Source organism: Oryctolagus cuniculus, chromosome 1 (assembly GCF_964237555.1).
Source record: "Oryctolagus cuniculus chromosome 1, mOryCun1.1, whole genome shotgun sequence".
Lineage (NCBI taxonomy): Eukaryota > Metazoa > Chordata > Mammalia > Lagomorpha > Leporidae > Oryctolagus > Oryctolagus cuniculus.
This window is the reverse complement of record NC_091432.1, coordinates 12,280,470-12,300,261: the sequence shown is the minus strand read 5'-3', so window position 1 is coordinate 12,300,261 and position 19,792 is coordinate 12,280,470. Positions and strand designations below refer to the sequence as shown.

The window sequence follows — 19,792 nt, the reverse complement described above, 5'->3', positions numbered from 1 at the left end:
TTAATACTTATATAGTTTAATCAATTTTGCTGCTCTTACTGCAATATAAAATATCCTCTGTTATTGTGGAACTATATTTGATTCTGTATTTCTTTTACTGCTGATTTTTTTAAACTTGAAAATGCAAAGAGAGCAGATTTTAAATTTTATCATCGATATACATAAACACAAGCACACACAAGATAACTATGTGAGGTAACAGATATTTCAATTAGGTTGGTTGTGGTAATCATTTCACAATGCATACATTTGTTAAAACAGTACATTGTATAATTGACATATAATTATTGTCAATTTTACTTTAATAAGGATGGTTGAAGTAAAAGATTCACAATTAACTACTGATTTTTGTGGTATAAAGACAAATAATAAACAACGTTAGACAAATCATAAACTAGAAGTGAGCAACTCTCTTTGAAGGGTAGTGGAGGCATGTTTTCATAAAACAACAGTTTGGAGACAGATTAGAAGGTGTTGCTTCTTTCCCCTGTCCCCTAAACTTTCATTCTCTGTTTCAGCACTATAGAGTTGTTAAAAGGACAAATGTTACTGCATGCCAAAATAAACACTGTCTACAGTGCCTGGAACATGGCAATTATTCCATAATTCTGAGTTCTTTTAGGTCTGATGAACATAGTTTCAGGGACTTTATTTTGTATACATGATCTATTTATCTTGTGTTTATCATGAATTTATAATTGAATCAATAGGAGAGTTGGTCTTATAGGTAACTTTGCCTTTCACCAGGAAAACAGGCAGCTGGGTGTGCTCTAGAATTCTAAGAGTCTATGACTCATGACTGGTTCTGTGGTTCTAGTGCTGAGGGTAGTAATCGCTAAGGGCTCATTGCTAAGGACTCCATGTAACACTGGTGGGGAAATAGATCATGATTTTCACTACAACATTCACTCCCTGATTCTCTTCACAGAGTTCTGCCAATGAATCATGGAGTCACCATCCGAGGGGAAAAGAGCCATTGCCTTAAAACCATCAGACACCGTACTGACTGCATTTCCCTACAGACCTCATAGCACCCTGCTGGATCTCCTGAGGGGAGAGCCGAAAGTCTTGGGGGTAAGTTCTCTCCAGTCACAGGTGTTTCTGGAGGGGAGGAAATAAGCTATTTCTCCATGCACGCTTGAAGAAACACCACTCAGCAAGGGAACTGATTTGACTGTTTTTTCCCCTCCTTCACCATTTGTAATATATCCTTCTTGATTCATCACAAGTACTTTTAAGTCAGTTCCTTGTACAAATAATTGGATCATTTGTAGAAAAGCAAATATATAACCAATGATATAATTTCTGTAGATTTTGAAAGTTCTATTTAGAAGCAGATAATCTTTGTTTTACATCTTAGAAATGCATCTGAGGGCTTATTTAATTTTGAGAAATACAGTATTCAATTCTAATATCTCCTCTAGCTCTGAGCAAATCCCAAGGCTATTTCATCATGGGTTAGTACTGAACTTGGAATCCATTTGGCAGAGTAGAAGCATGAAACTGGCATAAATTTTCCAAATATCTTATTAAGGAAGTGACTTCAGGGTCTGGTAGAAGCTCCCTTAGTACCTAAGAGCCATTAGTAATGTTAAACTTCCTCTTAGTGATATTATAGACAACAGAAGTTCTTTGAAATCCTTATCTAAAGTTACATGGTAACCAGACATACACAATTATTTTTAATATAAATGTACCTAGGAGAGAGTTTTGTAAACAATACCCACCCTTTAGTGTAACAGTAAAATCACTACTGTGTTACGGTGCCACAGAGGTGTGGCCAGGGACACATCAGAGGAAAGCCACTGCCTCTCCAGTTCCACTGTGGAATTTACCTCCTGTCAGACCCTAACGGGTGGAAAGGCCACCTGGGTTGTCCTCAGCTCCAGTTAGGTCTTTAGGTGAAGGGGAGATAGACATGACTTCACCTCAGTTTCTACCCTCTCTGTGAGAAAACTTCATAGACTTTTAGATAACATGGAGGACCATCAATTCCAAAAACAAACACAACTGGCCCTCCATATCCATTCAAAATGCACAGATTTAACCAATCATTCACTGGTGGATATTGCTGAAAAAAAAAAAAACTGCATTTGCACAGAACTTGCACATACTTCTTTTCTTGCCATCATACCCTCAACAATACAAGCTAACAATGATCTACACAGCATTTACATTGTATTAAGTATTGCAAGCAATCTAGTGCTAATTTAAATATACAGGAGGTGCACAGGTTATACAGAAATGTTACGGCATTTTATATAAGGGAACTTGTGCATCCAAAGAAGTTAGTGTCCACAGGCATCCTGGAACTAATACCCACGATCCCTGGAGATACTGAGGGATACTTTTTAATGGGGAAAATGTGAGATGTGGGTATATTAGTCAGATTTTTGTTAGTACAATGAAATTAAGCAACTTATGGAGGAAGTACTAACATCATGTACTCCTTTATCTCTCCACAGGCTGTCCAGATCCTGCTTGCTCTGATCATCTTGGGCATTGGAATTATATTTTTACTTAGTTACCTCAGTTTCTCCTCCAAATTCCCTATCGTTTTCCTCACAGGATACCCATTCTGGGGAGCACTTATTGTGAGTACTATTTACTAGCTTTTGAGAAACTGCTATAAAACCTGCTTTGAACTGTTCTACATCCTAGGATAATAAATTCAGTTTTCCCCTCCCAAAAAATCACACATGAAGTCCCCTCTATGGCAAAACAAATAACTCTATTGGTCATTGCACATAGTAAAAACTACTTCAAGGTGTGCAGTGCTTAAAAGTTCCCTAAGCTCTGGTATGTACAGCAAGTCATTTGCTCCTCACTGCCAATATGGGGGTTTAGCTGGACAAGTATCCTACTTTCTTCTCTGCCAATAGGAAAGTGAGTTTGGGAGTAGATAATAATTTAAATATTTTTAGCTATCACTCTTAGAATCACATATTTTCATGGCTTAAGGAAATTCTGAGATTTTTATGGCTAATTCTCTTCTAAATACTAGAGACAATTTAATGATTGTCACTTATCTAAATAATAATACAGTCATAAATACAACCCTCATTTTGGGGCTATTTCCAAGCAATTCCCCACAAATTTGGTCCCCAATGTTATGTTCTAATATATAAGAAAAATTTCATTAGAGCTTCCTCCACTAGAACATGCACTTACAAAAGGCCAACTATATTGTCTGTTTTACTTGATGTTATATGCTCTGAATCCAATATCATGTTGCACAATTCTATGAATAAATTAATGAAGGATTTAATGAATGAATCAATCAATAGATTAAATAATGAATAAATGACACCATTGTCTATTAAAAACATACTCTTCTGACAAATACAAATATTCATATATTTTCTATAATTTGTATTTCAAAAACAACTGGTAGAATTTTCACTTTCCTAGTATTAATTACATTGAATATGATTTTCAAACTAGACATGACACACTGTAGAATATTTAACACACCAACTCTTCACTTCCCCATTTCTTTTCCCAGTGTGGGTCTGTGTAATCTATGTGTTTGAGTGATAATAAAGTTCTGGCCTGCTGCTCTCTGAAATTCCACTCTTCATTGAAAAGATATTTCTTCAGCATATACTAGTCTTTTCTTTATAGTAATTGAGTAATAAATATAATATGATCAGAGTACTGGTAAACACGCCCTCTTTGAACAAAGTAGTGAATTTTTCATCATAGCATTAGGTGGAGTTTTTCATCTAATACGGAGAATAGAGATGAAACAGTAAAACAACCCCACAAATGTGTTATTTCACTTACGCTAAGTGCTCTTAGAGAGGAAGTTCCAGGTGTGGCCTGAGGATTGCAAGGAGGACTTGCTTGATCCAGGGAGCGGGGGAGTGTTTTACACACAGAGGCTCACTTGGCTAAAATGGAAAGTATTGCATGGCAAAGACAAGGCATAAGCCAAAGGATGAATGTGAAATAGAGAAAATGAAAAACCAATGAGTATGTAATGGTGGCATAGAATATGACCATTAATATAAGCTTCACGCTGGATGTGCCCATTCTTGTGATCACTTTAAGATCAAAGAACTTTAATATGACAGCAAGGAGAATCCACTGATGACTTTTTAAAGACAGCAGTGACATTGGAAGACTTGCTGAAATGCCACTGTGGTTTCTGAGTGGGAATGAATTCAAGAATGGAAACAGTCAGCCTGGGAGGATCAACTGGCAGGGATCTGCAACAACAGGACAGGGAAGAACTATCTGAGTAGCAGTAGAGATAGAGAGAGGGGGACACCACTGAGAATGATTTTGGGGGTAGAACTGATAGGAATTGAAGATCTAACGTTGGGACTGAGGTGGAAGGAGGCATCTAAGGTATCATCCCAATTTCTGTATGTCAACTTGAGGTCCTTGGGCCCCAAGACCTCCATGCCTCCAGTTTCCACAGAGGAGGTTCCTATGCCCAGACAAAAGTAAAGGACTCCACATTGAATGGCAAAGTCCTCATTTTCCATGGGTGCACTAGGCTGGAATAAGTATACTAACATCAGGGGAGTATTCCCTGAGAAAACCCCCCTCCACTTGCTAAGGGCAGATAAAACATCTTTTCCCCTATTCCCAGGCCAGAGCCCAGGGATCTCTTTGAAGCCCAGCTGGGTCAAACATCTGGACACTATTTTCTGAAACTTAAAAAGGGACTTTGCTTTCCCCAGATGGCACTGGCAAAGTCATTATTTGGTGTTGAGCAAGTTCAGCACAGTATTTTTTTTAAATACCTGTTCACTCACTTGGTAAGCAGAAATACAGAGAGAGGAGAGACACAGAAAGAGATCTTCTATACTCTGATTCACTCTCCAGAGGGCCACAATGGCTAGGACTGGGCCAGGACAAAGCTAGGAGCTAGGAGCCCCCTCTGGGTCTCCCACATGGGTGCAAGGAACCAGGACTTGAGCCATCCTCCGTTGCTTTCTCAGGTGCATCAGCAGGGAGCTGGATAAGAAGTGGAGCAGTCAGGACACCAGCCCCACAGAGTATTTTCTTCTTCTTCTTCTCCTTCTTCTCTTACTCTTCCTCCCTTCCCACTCTTCTTCTTCTTCTTTTTTAAAGATTTATTTATGTGAAGGGCAGAGTTACAAAGAGGCAGAGGTAGAAAGAGATGGAGACAGAGACAGAGAGAGAAAGAGGTCTTCCATTCGCTGGTTCACTCCCCCAAATGGTTGCAAAAGTCAGAGCTGTGTCAATCCAAAGCCAGGAGCCACGAGCTTCTTATGGGTCTCCCACGCGGGTGCAGGGGACCAAGGACTTGGACCATCTTCTACTGCTCTCCCAGGTCATAGCAGAGAGCTGGATTGGAAGTGGAACATCTGGGACTCGAACTGGTATCCATGTGGGATGGTGGCACTGCAGGCTGCAACTTTACCCGCTATGCCACAGCGTCAGGCCCAGAGTATTTCTTCTTACATCAGTACATAAACTCCACCCTCCTAAGGGTCAGGCTGAGAGACTACAATGTCTGGGAGAGCCACAGACAGTTTTTGAATCCAAAGGAAATTATATTGTAAAGTAACTCAAAACGCCACGTTTAAACTTTTGTCTTGTTTTCTGTACAGTTTTTTCTTGCAGGATGCTTCACAGTAATCGATACATCAAGAAGAATTCTGGTACGTCTCTTTGTGACTTGTATGTAAACAAAAACCTTCTATTTTCTTTAGATCACATTGCATGTGAGTCCTTTAGTGAAGAATGATCTCTTAGGCAAATCTCTAATTTGCTGTTTGGATTATTCCTGTTTGTCAATTTCCTATTCTCCCATCAATTAAACTCAGAAAGTTGCTTATTGAAAACCATTCTACATTTCTCTAACTCAATGATTCTTAACTGGAGGTAATTTTGTCCTTCTTCCCTCTATCGCCATCCCAGGAACATTTAACAGTATCAGAAGATATTTTGCCTGATCACAATTGGGTGGGGGGTTCTACCGGCATCAAACGGGTAGAATTTACAGTTGTTTCTAAGAATCCTAACATGCATAGAACAGCCTCCTGCAACAAAAATCATCTGACCAAAAATGTCTAGAGGGCCAAGGTTGAGAAATCTTGCTCTATTCAAAACTAGTTCCTGGATTCCAGTAGTTTTCAATCCCCAACTCCAACTCCACTTCAACTGTCAACAGACTTTGCCTTGGATCTGGCGTAAAAGGCTTGGACATTGATACTAGATGATTCTAAGACCAAATCAATGCTTTCACTTGCTGCTGTGTCAACTTGAAGGGAACAGTACCTACTTCTAAGTGTTATCTTGAGGATTTAAGATAGTGCTTACAGAAGTGTGAGGATACTTAAATATTCATTCACCCCAATAACCACTCTGATCTTGTTTAAAGTCCTGGAGACATGGGCTGCCTCTCAAAGTCATTTTAACTGTATGGTTCTTATTATGGTCCTCTGCCAGTTTCCTTTGGAGATAGTTACATGCTATAGAGAAGTTCTGGAGAGATGAATGTCCTCATCTCTACCTATGGAAATAAATCAAGACAATGCAGATGGAGCTGTTCTCTGTATTGACTTCCTCCCAGGGCTGAGAAATACACCAAGGTTACAGCAGCTCTTTGTTTGACCTCTGACATCTGGACCAGTAGAGGCAGAGAGAATGTCATGCGTGCAAAGGCACTGAACTGGACACCAGCAGACAAAGATAACTAGGACTGCTCATAATCCCTTAATCACTGAATCCCATTGATTTGTAGAATGGAGATAAGTTTCCAGTCCACATCTTAAACCTGTGATGAGGATCAGGTGAATCTAAGGCTGAGAATGTTCTTTGTAAAGTGCAATACACATGAAGGATTGCTTATATGGATAACTTAGATTAATGGATGTCCCATGGGAACCAAAGCAGCTCCTTGAGAGAACAAAAGACTGAAGATTGAGAGGGATGTCTTACCTGCATGGCCCTGTGCATTGTATGTCAAAATTCCTGCCTGCAAAAAGATCTGGGTTTGAGGTAAACATTAAGCCATATGTAGACTTTCGGGGCCTGCCATGCAAGACTCCAATTGCTCTAGGAAGGGCTAGCTGTGTAAATATATTAATGCCTTGCTTGTCACAACAGGCATAAAACAATAAATAAAAATACAGTCAATATATGATTAATTGAGACATAAGGGTTTTCTTTTAAAAAGCAATGCTATGGAAAGCCATGACACGGTGGCATAAAACAATCTAAATGAAAGATCCTGGTGAACAAGACCCCAGCAGAAGGAACAGGCCATCAAGGAGAGAGGTGCCTTTCTCTGAAGGGAGGAAGGAACCTCCACTGTGATACGGCCTTGACTAAACGAGTTCAGAGTCGGTGAACTCAAGGGGCTTCCATAGCCTAGACAGCTCATAGCAAGAGTCTCGGGTGATTGCTGACATCATAAATAAGAGTGCCAATTGTTAATCAACAACGGGAGTCACTGGGTACATGCTCCCCTCGTAGGATCTCTGTCCTTAATGTGTTTTACTATGAAACTTAAAAACAACACTACTAGTTGAACAATACCCTATACCTTGTGCGGTTGTGTGAGTGCAGCCTGTTGAAATCCTTGCTTAGTTTATACTAAGTTGATCTTCAGTATATGAAGGTAATTGAAAATGAAACTCGATGAAGGGCGGGATGGAAGAGGGAGTGGGAGAGGGGAGGGCCACAGGAGGGAGGGAGGTTGGGGTGGGAAAGCCACAACAATACACAAATTGCACTTTGTAAATTCACATTTATTAAATAAAAAAACTATATAACAAACAAAGAAAAAGAAAAAGAAAAAAAAGAACTTAATACTTTACCCTTTTAGTATTTTTTATGTTCTACTTAAAACTATTGGATTTTTCACTTTATGTTTCTGTGTGGGAGCAAACTGTTGAAATCTTTACTTAATGTATGCTAAACTGATCTTCTGTATATAAAGAGAATCGAAAATGAATCTTGATGTGAATGGAAGGGGAGAGGGAGTGGGAAAGGGGAGGGTTGCGGATGGGAGGGACGTTATGGGGGGGAAGCCATTGTAATCCATAAGCTGTACTTTGGAAATTTATATTCATTAAATAAAAGTTAAAAAAAATGTAAAAAAAAAAGAAATGCTAAAAAAAAACGCTATTGGTTGAACTCTGTAATTAATACACAGTTACTCCTAGGTGTTTAATTAATGCTATAACTAGTACTCAAATAGTATTTTACACTTTGTGTTTCTGTGTGGGTGTAAACTGTGGAAATCTTTACTTAATATATGCTAAATTGATCTTCTGTATATAAAGATAATTGAAAATTAATCTTGATGTGATTGGAAGGGGAGAGGGAGTGGGAGAGGGGAGTGTTGTGGGTGGGAGGGAAGTTATTGGGGGGGAAGCTATTGCTATTGTAACCCATAAGCTGTACTTTGGAAATTTATGTTCATTAAATAAAATAAAATTTAAAAAAAAGCAATGCTAGTGCTGCGAATGTATCTGAAGAAAATAGTATGCTCCCCCCTTCCTTTGAAGATGCTTAGTCATACTTACCCCTCTCCAAAATAATTAATAGGCACGAATAAAGGAAATTGAGTGGGATGATCTGAACTTTTTATGATTTCTTTATTGGAACACTGAGGTCAAGACAGGACACCTTTAAGCCTCAGTCCAGATCTTGTTGGTTACTGTTTGAGTCTTCTTGGAAAATGAACTCAAACTATATTGTGCAGGATGTTATCTCTCTGTTTCATCTTTGTATCTCCAGGACCTAATGCGGTGTCCAATACATATTAGGTTATCACTAATATTTATGAAATAAATAAAATCTTTAGATGAGATGTCACTCATCTTTAAAGACAGAAATTAAGACTCCAAAAGATTAATTTGTACAAGGTCTAATTTTTAGGTCAAGATATTTTCCAATCCACCATGGTGTGTTGAGATAAGATGAACATTTTTTTTAACATTAACCATAGAGTTTCCTTGGCCAATTCTAAAACTTTTCTTTTAGAATTTTGTCTTTGTTTTAGAAGTTTGTCTTCTAACTTTGACAAATCATGATTTAAATTACAAGTCACTCCATCACTGAGAGGTATCAGGAAAGATAGAAGCACTAAGAATTTCTTAGAAGATATTTCTTTGATTTGGTTTGGTTTTTACTGATTTTATTATTTGTTAAAACTGTTTTCCAGGGACTAAGTGTCACAACCATAAATATTATCAGTTCCTTGGTTGCAGTGGCTGGGATTACTCTCACCATTATCAGCTATATAAATCAACACAGATTCTGCCAAGACCTTTCCTTTGAAGGTTTATGTGCTATAGGTAGAACACTTCTCATAGTAAGTGGTCATTATTTTGTACAATGAATCTGTATAATGTTATCTGAACTGTCTCCATTATGTAATGATTCATGAATTTATTTTTTAATAATTTGTTTTTATTAATATACAGAGAACAGATTTCATATAGCTCATGGATATAATTCTAAGAATATAATATTACTTACTCATTTCATCATCCCAGCCTTCCCTCCCTCCCTCCCTCCCTCCTTCCTTCCTTTTATACTTTTTGTGATAACATATTTTTAATTTATAGTCAAAGACTTATTGCTCCACTAAATAAAGAGTTCAACCAGTGAAAGGTAGAAAGATCACTGTTCATCATGTATATAGACAAGGGCTATAAACAATAACAGAATTCTAAGATGTCAATTTCACTCATATACATGAAATATTCTTGCACTCCATCTATTAGCTACTATACATCAGAGAAAATATGTGACATTAGTCTTTTGGGGTCTGGCTTATTTCACTAAGCATAATGGTCTTCAGTTTCATGCACTTTGTTGCAAAAGACAGGATTTCATTCATTCTATGACTAAATAGTATTCTGTCATGTATAGATACCACATTTTGTTTTTCCAGTCATCAGTTAGTGGGCATGTAAGTTGATCCCATATAAGCCACTGTGACTTGAGCTACTGTAAACATGGAGGTTCAGTTTACTCTTTCATATTTCATATGCTGATTTCATTTCCCTTGGGTGTATTCCCAGGAGTGAGATGACTGGGTCATATGGTAGATCTACTTTGGTTTCTGAGGAATCCCCATATTGTCTTCCATAATAGTAATACCAGTTTACATTCCCACTAACAGTGTAAGAGTTCCCACTCATTGATTCCCTCCCCAAATGCCTGCAATAGCTGGGGCTGGGCAGGCTGAAGCTGGGATCTGGGAACTCAATCTAGGTTCTGCACATGATTAGTAGAGAATAATTAAGCCATCAACTGGTATTTCCCAGGATCCACATTAGTAGGAGGCTGGAACAGGGAGCAGAGCCAGGATACAAAACCAGATACTCCAAAATGTGATGCAGATGTTCTCTTAAAAATTAGGTCAAATGTGAGAGCCTGATTGATTCCCTTTTATTCCAATCATTAAAGCTACATCAGCATTTGAACCGGTGGTTGAGAAGTCAATTGTGAGATGATGGTTACTATGACTCAGAAGCCACATTGTCTGGATTTTAGTCCTAGTTTTGTCATGTATAAGCTTGTGACACTGGCCCAAGATTATATCCACCCTGAGCCTCAGTTTTCCTCAAGTGGGAAGTGAAGATAATAGGAATACCTACCTGATTGGGTTATTGTGAGGATTATTTAAATTAAAACAGTACCTGGTATGGGAAATAGTAGTCAATAGTTTTAGTGATTACTATTCTAATTGATAGGATTGGTTTAAATTTTACCTTTTCATCATTAATGAGGAATAAAAAGATCTAAAAAGTCTGTTCAATTAACACTGAAAATAAAATACAGTGGGAGAAAGTGATTAAGAAATTAGGTTTCAATAAATATGGAAAATAAGTCATTTTAAATAATTACAGAAATTATATGGATAAAGATGATGATTTATCTTTACCAGGAAATATAATTGTATGCATAATTGTAAATATTTGCCCAATAAGCAATATAGGACATTATTTTTAAGCATATCAAAGATTACAATAGACCTCTCCTTCAGTTTCCTTAAGCAAGTTGTGGGGTTACATCCTGTTTATACCAGGTACATCTTGAAGGCTTGGAGGTATCTGAAATATTATGGACATTCAGGACACTTAGGATGGAAGTAGGGTGAAATCATGGGAAACAGTCTTCCTCAATAAAGAAGAAAAGGGAAAGAGCTATTAGTTACTGTTATAAGATCTTAATTTTCACACTGAAGTGGACCCAAGATATTCTGTCATGTGTTCTGAGCTAAATTCCAGAATTAGACTCATAATTACAGAGGAAACTCAGGAAACAATTTAACAGATAAAATCCCATCTGAATTGGGCTAAGTTCATGATACATCTTTATAACTCTTACCTTTTTAATAATGGATGGGAGTCTATTGCTCTCTATTATGTTGGTATATCCCAGGAAAAAATTGTATACTAAAAGGGTTAAATGTCCAGATATATGAAGGTCTACTATCTATTTCCAGCCCTCCATGGTTTAAAAATGTAAATCTGGGCACTTTACTGAACGTCTCCCTGTTAAACATAAGATTAGGACTCATACCTTATGGGATGGACATTTGGCCTACTGGTTGGGATGCTTGGTTTGGTGTCCCAGCTCCACTTTCAGTTCCAGCTTTTTGCTAATGCACACCCGGGGAGGTAGCAGGTAAGGACTCAAGCAGTTGAGTTTCTGCCACCTATATGGGAAACCTGAGTTAGGTTCTCAGCTCCTAGCTTCAGCCTAGACCAAACTCCATCATTGTGAACACTTGAAGATTGAACAAGCACATGGGAACACTGCCTCTCTGTCTGTCTCTCTCTCTCTTTTTCTTTATCTTTAAATAAAAAAAGACCCCAATCTTAAAAGGCCTACAAAACCCTGTAATATCAATCCAAATTACTTTCTAATGTTATTACAGGACTTTACTGTTCTTACTTCACACTCCAGCTACTTAGAATCCCTTAATGTGTAGAGCACCTACTACCCCAGGACAGTGAGAACAGTTTTTCCTCCTTTGAAAGATCCCTAGTCCAGTGCTTACCATTTTCCACTAATAAACTTGTCCCCCTACTTAAATCTCAGCTCAAACACCACTTCTTTAAGGAAATTCTTCCTGATCACACTTCTGCTCTCAGACCTGGTTAAATCCCCCATTATAATAGTTCAGAGCCCCAAGTATTTCTTCGTAGCACTTTAGTTACTAAATAAGTATCTAATTATTTGGTACTGTCTGTCTCCCCTATCATGTAAGTTCCACAAAGAATGGAACTAGGTCTATTTTATTCAATGGTTGATGCCAGGAAATACATATGGAAGGATTTTCATACATTTCAGTTTTATTAACAAATGGTGAAGATCAAGCTTTCAAACATGTTCCAGGGAAACTGAGACTCGGACAGACACAGTCACTTGTCTGAAGTTAAGTCTGATCTTGCACTCAGTTGCACTCAACCTTTTTTGTCTCTAGAGTATAAGTTTTTTGACACCATGCTATATCATGCTGCTTCTCACTGTAAACATTGCTGTAAAACAGAGTATACAAAATGGCAACTTCAGGCTATGTTCAGACTGCAGATATGCGCTATTTGACTCAAAAAGATGAATAAATAACAGTACAATTCACCTTAAATATAGATAGATTGACTGGATCCAACTTCCTTAAAAAAAAACATAGGCAGCATGGCACCATATTCCTGCATGGCAACAATTGCCTGGAACTGCATAATCATTGTCTGCTATAAATTCTGTTACTTTCTACTGTCTCTCTTCCTGATTTGCTCAAGATGTCTGCCTGCCCCCATAGGCATTGGAGTTTATTGTCCCTGTCTCATCATAAAGACACAATGGGACAAGCATTAGGCCTAGCAGTGAAGACTTGTCTCGTACCAGAATGCCTGGGTTAGATTCTCAGCTGCAGCCCCAAATTCCAGCTTCCTATGAATGCAGACCCTGAGAGACAGCAGGTGATGGCTCAAGTAGTTGAGTCCCTGCCATCCACATGGGAGACCTGGATTGAGTTCCCATCTCCTGGTTCCAGCCCCAACTGTTGCAGTCTTTCAGAGGAAAGTGAACCATTGGATGATATCCCTCTCCCCCTTTCTGTCTCCACATCCCTATCCCTCTCACTCCCCCTTCCCTCTCAAATAATAATTAAAAAAATAAAAACAAAGACATAAGATGAATATTTTTCCAATAGCTAATGACTAAAGGGTCATCTAAATTAAAAGTTTTTCCAAAGTTGGTCCTAGAGTTTAAGGGGTTTGGGATTTATACCTTTTTAAAATTTATGTTATACAAGTTTCATGTATTTCATATATACAAATTTGGGAACATAGTGTTACCTCCTACCCTACTCTTAACTCCCACCCATGCTCCAACCTTTCTTCCTCCTCCCTTTACCTTTCCTATTCTTAGTTTTTCTTAAGTGGTAACAGCTTTCATTTCAAATGCCATTTATTTCTCCTCCTTTTCAGGGAATGTTGTCGGTTTTACTGATCATCAGCATAGTGGAGTTCAGCGTCTCTGTGACTATCACGTGCTTTAGAAGCAAGTGCTGGACAAGATCAAATGAGGTGCGTCTAATGTTATGAGTACAGATTCCTACTGGCACACAAAAAGTTACATTCTGCTTCAGAGAGACATGTGTTTAGATGCTGAAATGAAGGTCTAAAATTTAAGAAGGTTAGGCTCAAACAAGGTTAAAATTGAAACTTACCTCATTTAAAACAACTATGCTTTACCTTCTTACTCAACTTGCTCAGCCATCTCTGTTCAAATATGGTTCCTTATTGCCTGCAAAAATATATGAAATATCAGACATAATGAGAACTCATATTACAATGACATGGGAGGCTTTTACCTAGGTCATAAAAAGGTGTGAGGCAATTCCCTCACCAGGGTGAAAGCAGAGGAAAAAAATCAATACTAAATATTATCTATACTAATCCTAATACCTTATACTTACTGAGCTTACTATGTCAGTCATTGTTAGTCAATAAGCATCAACTTATTCAAACTTAACAAAACTACAGAATACCTTATTTTAGATGTGAATGAATAAAGAAGTTGAATAAATCCTACAGCATCATATAACATCATGATTCTGACTTGGCTAGTACATCTCCGGAGCTTGCTCTCTAAGTCCCAAATATGAATCCAGACCCTGTGTTTGGTGTATTTTTTTTTTACATCAATTCTTTAGAAGTGTGATTTAAAAACGTTAAAATACACACATTTTAACTATACATTCAATGAGGTTTTTTCTTTTTTCTTTTTTCTTATTTTTTTTTTTTTTTTTGACAGGCAGAGTTAGACAGTGAGAGAGAGAGAGAAAGAGAGAAAGGTCTTCCTTTCATTGGTTCACCCCCCAAATGGCTGCTACTGCTGGCGCGCTGTGCCAATCCGAAGCCAGGAGCCAGGTGCTTCCTCCTGGTCTCCCATGCAGGTGTAGGCGCCCAAGCACTTGGGCCATCCTCCACTGCACTCCTGGGCCACAGCAGAGAGCTGGACTGGAAGAGGAGCAACCAGGATAGAATCCGGCGCCCCGACTGGGACTAGAACCTGGAGTGCCAGTGCCGCAGGTGGAGGATTAGCCTAGTGAGCCACGGCGCCAGCCCATTCAATGAGTTTTAACAAATCATATACATCTGTGTAGCTACCATCACAAGTATGATCCCATCACCCCAAAAGTCTCACTGTGGTCCCTTTGCAGTCAATGCACTCATTACTTAGATTAATTTTGACTTTCTCAAATTTATCTATGAGATCTTAAGAAGTACTCCCTGTGTCTGGCTTCTTTCACACAGAGACATATTTTTGTGATTATTCATGCTTCACATCTATCAAGAACACATCCTTGGGGGTGGGTATTTGGCACAACTGTTAAGACATTTCTTGGAATGCTTACAATCCATATATGAATACCTGGGTTTGAGTCCTGGATCCACTTATGATTCTAGCTAACTGCTAATGCATACCCTTAGAGGTAGCAGGTGATGTCTCAAATACTTGGGATTTTGCAATCCATGTGGAAGACCTGGATTCTGGGCTCCTGACTTCAGCCTGATGTTGAAGGAATTGGGAAGTGAACCATTAGATGGAATACATTGTTGGTCTGTCTGCCTCTCTAATTTTCAAGTAAATAAAGACAAATAAACAAAAAAAAATTAAAAAGAATTCATTCCTTTTATGTTTGGGTAGATCACAATTGGTTTATGCATTTACCTGTTGGTGGATATTTGGATTATTCAAAGTTATGAACTACTGTGAGTTGCTATGAACACTCTTATACATATATATAATATATATGGACATATATTTTAATTTCTCTTAGGGAGCAGCATCTAGAATTTAATTGCTAGGTCATATGGAAAATTAAGTTTGTAAGAAGATGTCTAACAGCTCTTCAGAATGGCTATATCACTTTTCATTTTCATCAGCAATATAGGAGAGGTATGATTGCTCCACATCATCATTAACACTTGAAATTTTCATCTGTATTAACAATTGAGCTAGTCCAATGGTATCACATTGTAGCTTAAATTTGCCTTTCCCTACGGAATAATAATGGTGAGACTTTGCTATTTATCACCCATTTGCATATCTTCTTTTGATATGTATATTCAAATCTTCAACTGATTTTTTTTTAAAGATTTACTTATTTATTTGAAACTCAGAGTTAGATATACAGAGCAAGACAAAGAGAGATCTTCCATCTGTTCACTCACTCTCGAGATGGCCATAATGGCTGGGGCTGGGCCAGGCCAAAGCCAGGAGCTAGGAGCTTCTTCCAGGTTTCCCAGATGAGTGGCATGGGCCCAAACTCTCAGGCAACCATTCAGTGATTTTCCCAGGCCATTAGCAGGGAGCTGGATCAGAAGTGGAGCTACTGGGACACAAACAGGTGCCAGTATGGGATTCTGACATTGCAGCCCGTGGCTTTACCTGCTACACCACAATGCTGGCCCCTGGAAGACTTTTATAGAATCGTTTATCTTAAGTTCTAAGAGCATGATTAATTCATAAAGCAATTATTTTTTTTGTATAAATGTATTGTATTACTAATATTTTCCTAATCTGTGGCTTGATTTTACATTTTCTTAAAATTTTTTTAAATTAAAATACTGGCTGGCGCTGCTGCTCACTTGGCTAATCCTCCACCTGTGGCACCGGCACCCTGGGTTGTAGTTCCGGTTGGGGCGCCAGATTCTGTCCCGGTTGCCCTTCTTCCAGCCCAGCTCTCTGCTGTGGCCCAGGAGTGCAGTGGAGGATGGCCCAAGTGCTTGGGCCCTGCACCTGCATGGGAGATCAGGAGGAAGCACCTGGCTCCTGGCTTCAGATTGGCAAGGGCGCCAGCAGTAGCAGCCATTTGGGGGGTGAACCAATGAAAGGAAGAGCTTTCTCTCTCTCTCTCTCTCTCTCCCTCTCTCTCTCTAACTCTGCCTGTCAAAAATAAAAATACTGATGAAGCTGAATTGACCTTTTTTAATGGTTAATTCTCTTTGAGTTCTAACAAAGCTTCCCTTACCCTAAGACCATAAAAATTTTCTTCCATGTTTTCTTATAGATGGTTGATAGTGTTAGCTTTTATATGTAGGTTTATGATGCATTTTGAGTTAACTTTTGTGTTCATACATGAGGTAAGGTTAGGATTAATATACACCTGTCTCCCGTGGAGATGCCCAGTTGTTCTTACACTATTTGTTGAAAATGTGATGGTTTCCTTCATCACCTTGGCATCTTTGTTGAAAATCACTTTACCATTTATATATGGGTCTCTTTTGGAGTTATTTTCTGACTGACCAATTGTCTTTGCATCCACCTGTCTTGATTTACGTAGTTTTAGAGAAAGTTCTATGTAGTAAAGCATACATAACATTATACTATTGATTTAATCATTTCTAAGTGTATAAATCAATACATTCATGGTGTCATTTAACCCTTATCACTATGTAAACCCAAAACATTTTCATCCCCACTACAAACTCTATGCCTTGGAAATTCTCCTTTTCCTTCTCCTCCCATACTTCTGAATCCTCTGTTCTACTTTCTATATTATGAATTTACTCATTCTAGAAACTTCATATCAGTGGACTAAGTAACATTTACCTTCTGTGAATGGTTTATTTGATTAAGCATAATGTTTTCAAGGTCCATCTATAAAATTCATTCATTTTATTGAATAAAATGTCAATGTGTGTATTTATACTACATTTTGTGTACCCATTCATTTTTTGATGGACACAGATTATTTTCATCTTTTGCCTACTGTGAATAACGATGTGCTGAATACTGGTATACAAAGATTTGTCCATGTTTTCAATGCTTTTGGAGATGTGTGTGTGTGTGTGTGTGTGTGTGTAATTTCCAAATCATTTGGTAGTTTTATGTATAACTTTTTGAAAAACTGACAAAATATTTCCCACAAGGTTTGCATGATTTTATGTTCCTACCATCAATGCACAGGGATTCCAATTTCTTCACATTCTCGCCAACATTTGTAATTTTTTTATAATAGCCATCTTAGTGGGTGTGAGTATCTCATTGCGGTTTTGATTTGCATTTTTCTAATGTCATTTGTATATATTTGTTGGGGAAATGTCAGTTATAGTCTCTTGCTCATTCTCTCATTGGATTATTTGCTTGTTATTATTGTTGAGCTATTCAGCTCTTTATATATTCCAGATATTAATCACTTATTATATATGATTTTAAAATATTTCTTCCATCCTGTAGGTTCTGTTTACATTTTTTGAAGATATATTTTGATGTATAAAATTTATACATTTTTTATGAGTCTGATTTAGCTATTTTATCTTTGGTTGTCTGTCTTTTAGGTGTCATATCTTATAAAATCATTGACAAATCCAATGCAATGAAGACTTCTCTCAGTTTTTCTTCAATGAATTTAGTAGTTTTACTTTTTTAGTCTTTATTCATTTACAGTTAAATTTTTTGGACATGGTGTAAGATAAGGATTCAACTTCCTTCTTTTGCATCTGGCTATTCAGTTTCTCCAACACTATTTTTTAAAAGATTGTCTTTTACTCATTAAATATTGTTGGCACCCCTATTGAAAATGAGTTGACAATATACATGAGGCTTTATGCTACACTTTCTATTCTATTTCATTTGTTTGTATATATCCCCTTATGACAATACCATATCATTTTAATCACTCAGGCTTTTATAGTAAGTTTCAATATTGGGAAAAATGAATGCCCAAACTTTCTTCTTTTTTTTTTCAAAATTATTTTGGGTATTCACAGCCTCTTGAAATTCCACATGAATTTGCAGATAAGTTTTTTTCCATACTTGAGGAAAATGTTGCTGAAAATTTCATAGGGACTACATTGAATCAGTATTATTTTGTTGGCTAGTATGACATATTAACAATTTTAAGTCTTCTTATGCATGAATATGGAGTGCTCATCCATTTGCTGTGGAATTATTTAGTTACTTTCAGCATTTTGTGTAGTTTTAGAATAAAACTTTTTCATCCCCTTGGTTAGACTTCTTAAGTATGTGACTATTTTAAATACTACTGAAAATCAAATTGCTTTCCTAATTTCCTTTTTCATGTACATTGCTATTTAATAGACATAATATCAATGATAGCTGTGGTTTGATCCTGTACCTTGAAACCTGCTGAATTATTTTATCAGCTCTAGCGACTTTCTTGTAGATTATCTGAGCATTTTCTATTTAGGAGGTTCATGTTGTCTGCAAATATAAATAGCTTTACCTATTCTTTTCTAATGATAATATTTTATTTCTTTTTCTTACCTAAGACCTCTAATTAGAACTTCCAGGGAAATCCTGAATAGCAGTGGTGAAAGTAGGCATTCTTTATCTGTTACTGATCATACAGGGAAAGCTCTTCTTCTTTCATCATTGAATATGACGTTAAATGTGGGTTTTTTATAAATAACATTGATGAGATGTCACAATAAGGAATTTTCCACCTATTTATAGTTTCTGAGATTTGCTATCATGAAAGGGTGTTGGATTTTGTCAAATATCTTTTTGTGCTTCCAGTGAAAGGTTCATGAACAGCTCCAGGGTTATTTTTACACTCCTTTTTATTATTTATGTATGAGTATCTTTATTGATAATATTATTTTGTTCTCACACAATTTTCCTCTGTTTTTCAATGAATTTATTTAGCTCTTATAATGCATTTAATAGAGTCTTTTCTTAACGTTTTGTCTAGTAAGTCTAAAGTCTGAAAAGCTGGTAGCATTCCCACTAAGATCCGTAACCAGACAAGGATGCCAACTTTTACAATTACTATTCAATATAGTTCTGGAAGTTTTAGCTAGAGCCATTAGGCAAGAAAAAGAAATCAAAGGGATATAAATTAGAAAAGAGGAAATCATACTATTTCTGTTTTCAGATGACATTATTCTATATATAGGGGAGCCATAAGACTCCACTCAGAGACTACTGGAACTCATAAAAGAGTTTGGTAAAGTGACCAGATATAAAATAAATACAGAAAAATCAATAGCTTTTGTATACATGGACAATGCCATGGTTGAGAAAAAAATTTTAAGATCAATCACATTCACAATAGCTACAAAAAATTAAATACCTTGGAATAAATTCGACCAAGGATGTCAAAGATCTCTATGATGAAAATTACAAAATATTAAGTAAAGAAATAGAAGACACAAAGAATGGAAAAATCTTACATGTTCATGGATTGGAAGAATAATGTCAAAATATCCATACTGTCAAAAGCAATTCACAGATTCAGTGTGATCCCAATCAAAATAGCCGTGACATCCCTCTTAGACCTAGAGGGAAATCTAAAATCTAAAATGCT

At 37.3% G+C, this 19,792-nt stretch overlaps 1 protein-coding gene and 1 long non-coding RNA gene across 3 annotated transcripts in view; one reads left to right on the top strand and one right to left on the bottom strand.

Annotated features, from left to right (window-relative positions):
- Positions 1-812: 812 nt before the first annotated feature.
- The window catches only part of MS4A14 (membrane spanning 4-domains A14), a 28,452-nt gene continuing 9,472 nt past the window's right edge, over positions 813-19,792 (top strand). The window contains exons 1-5 of one of the 2 annotated variants that reach the window (XM_008271890.4): positions 813-1,074; positions 2,466-2,594; positions 5,589-5,639; positions 9,155-9,304; positions 13,440-13,538. In XM_008271890.4, coding sequence (XP_008270112.3) covers positions 946-1,074; positions 2,466-2,594; positions 5,589-5,639; positions 9,155-9,304; positions 13,440-13,538 — 558 coding nt within the window. In that variant the 5' untranslated portion in view covers positions 813-945. The remainder of the gene's footprint in view (positions 1,075-2,465; positions 2,595-5,588; positions 5,640-9,154; positions 9,305-13,439; positions 13,539-19,792) is intronic. The other variant, XM_017346742.3, reaches the window with a different exon arrangement.
- LOC127493038 (uncharacterized) overlaps positions 9,528-19,792 on the bottom strand; it is a 76,460-nt gene continuing 66,195 nt past the window's right edge. Inside the window, exons 3-4 of the long non-coding RNA XR_007922964.2 lie at positions 13,682-13,758; positions 9,528-12,488 (exon numbers count right to left, since the gene is read on the bottom strand). This is a non-coding gene — a long non-coding RNA (uncharacterized lncRNA). The remainder of the gene's footprint in view (positions 12,489-13,681; positions 13,759-19,792) is intronic.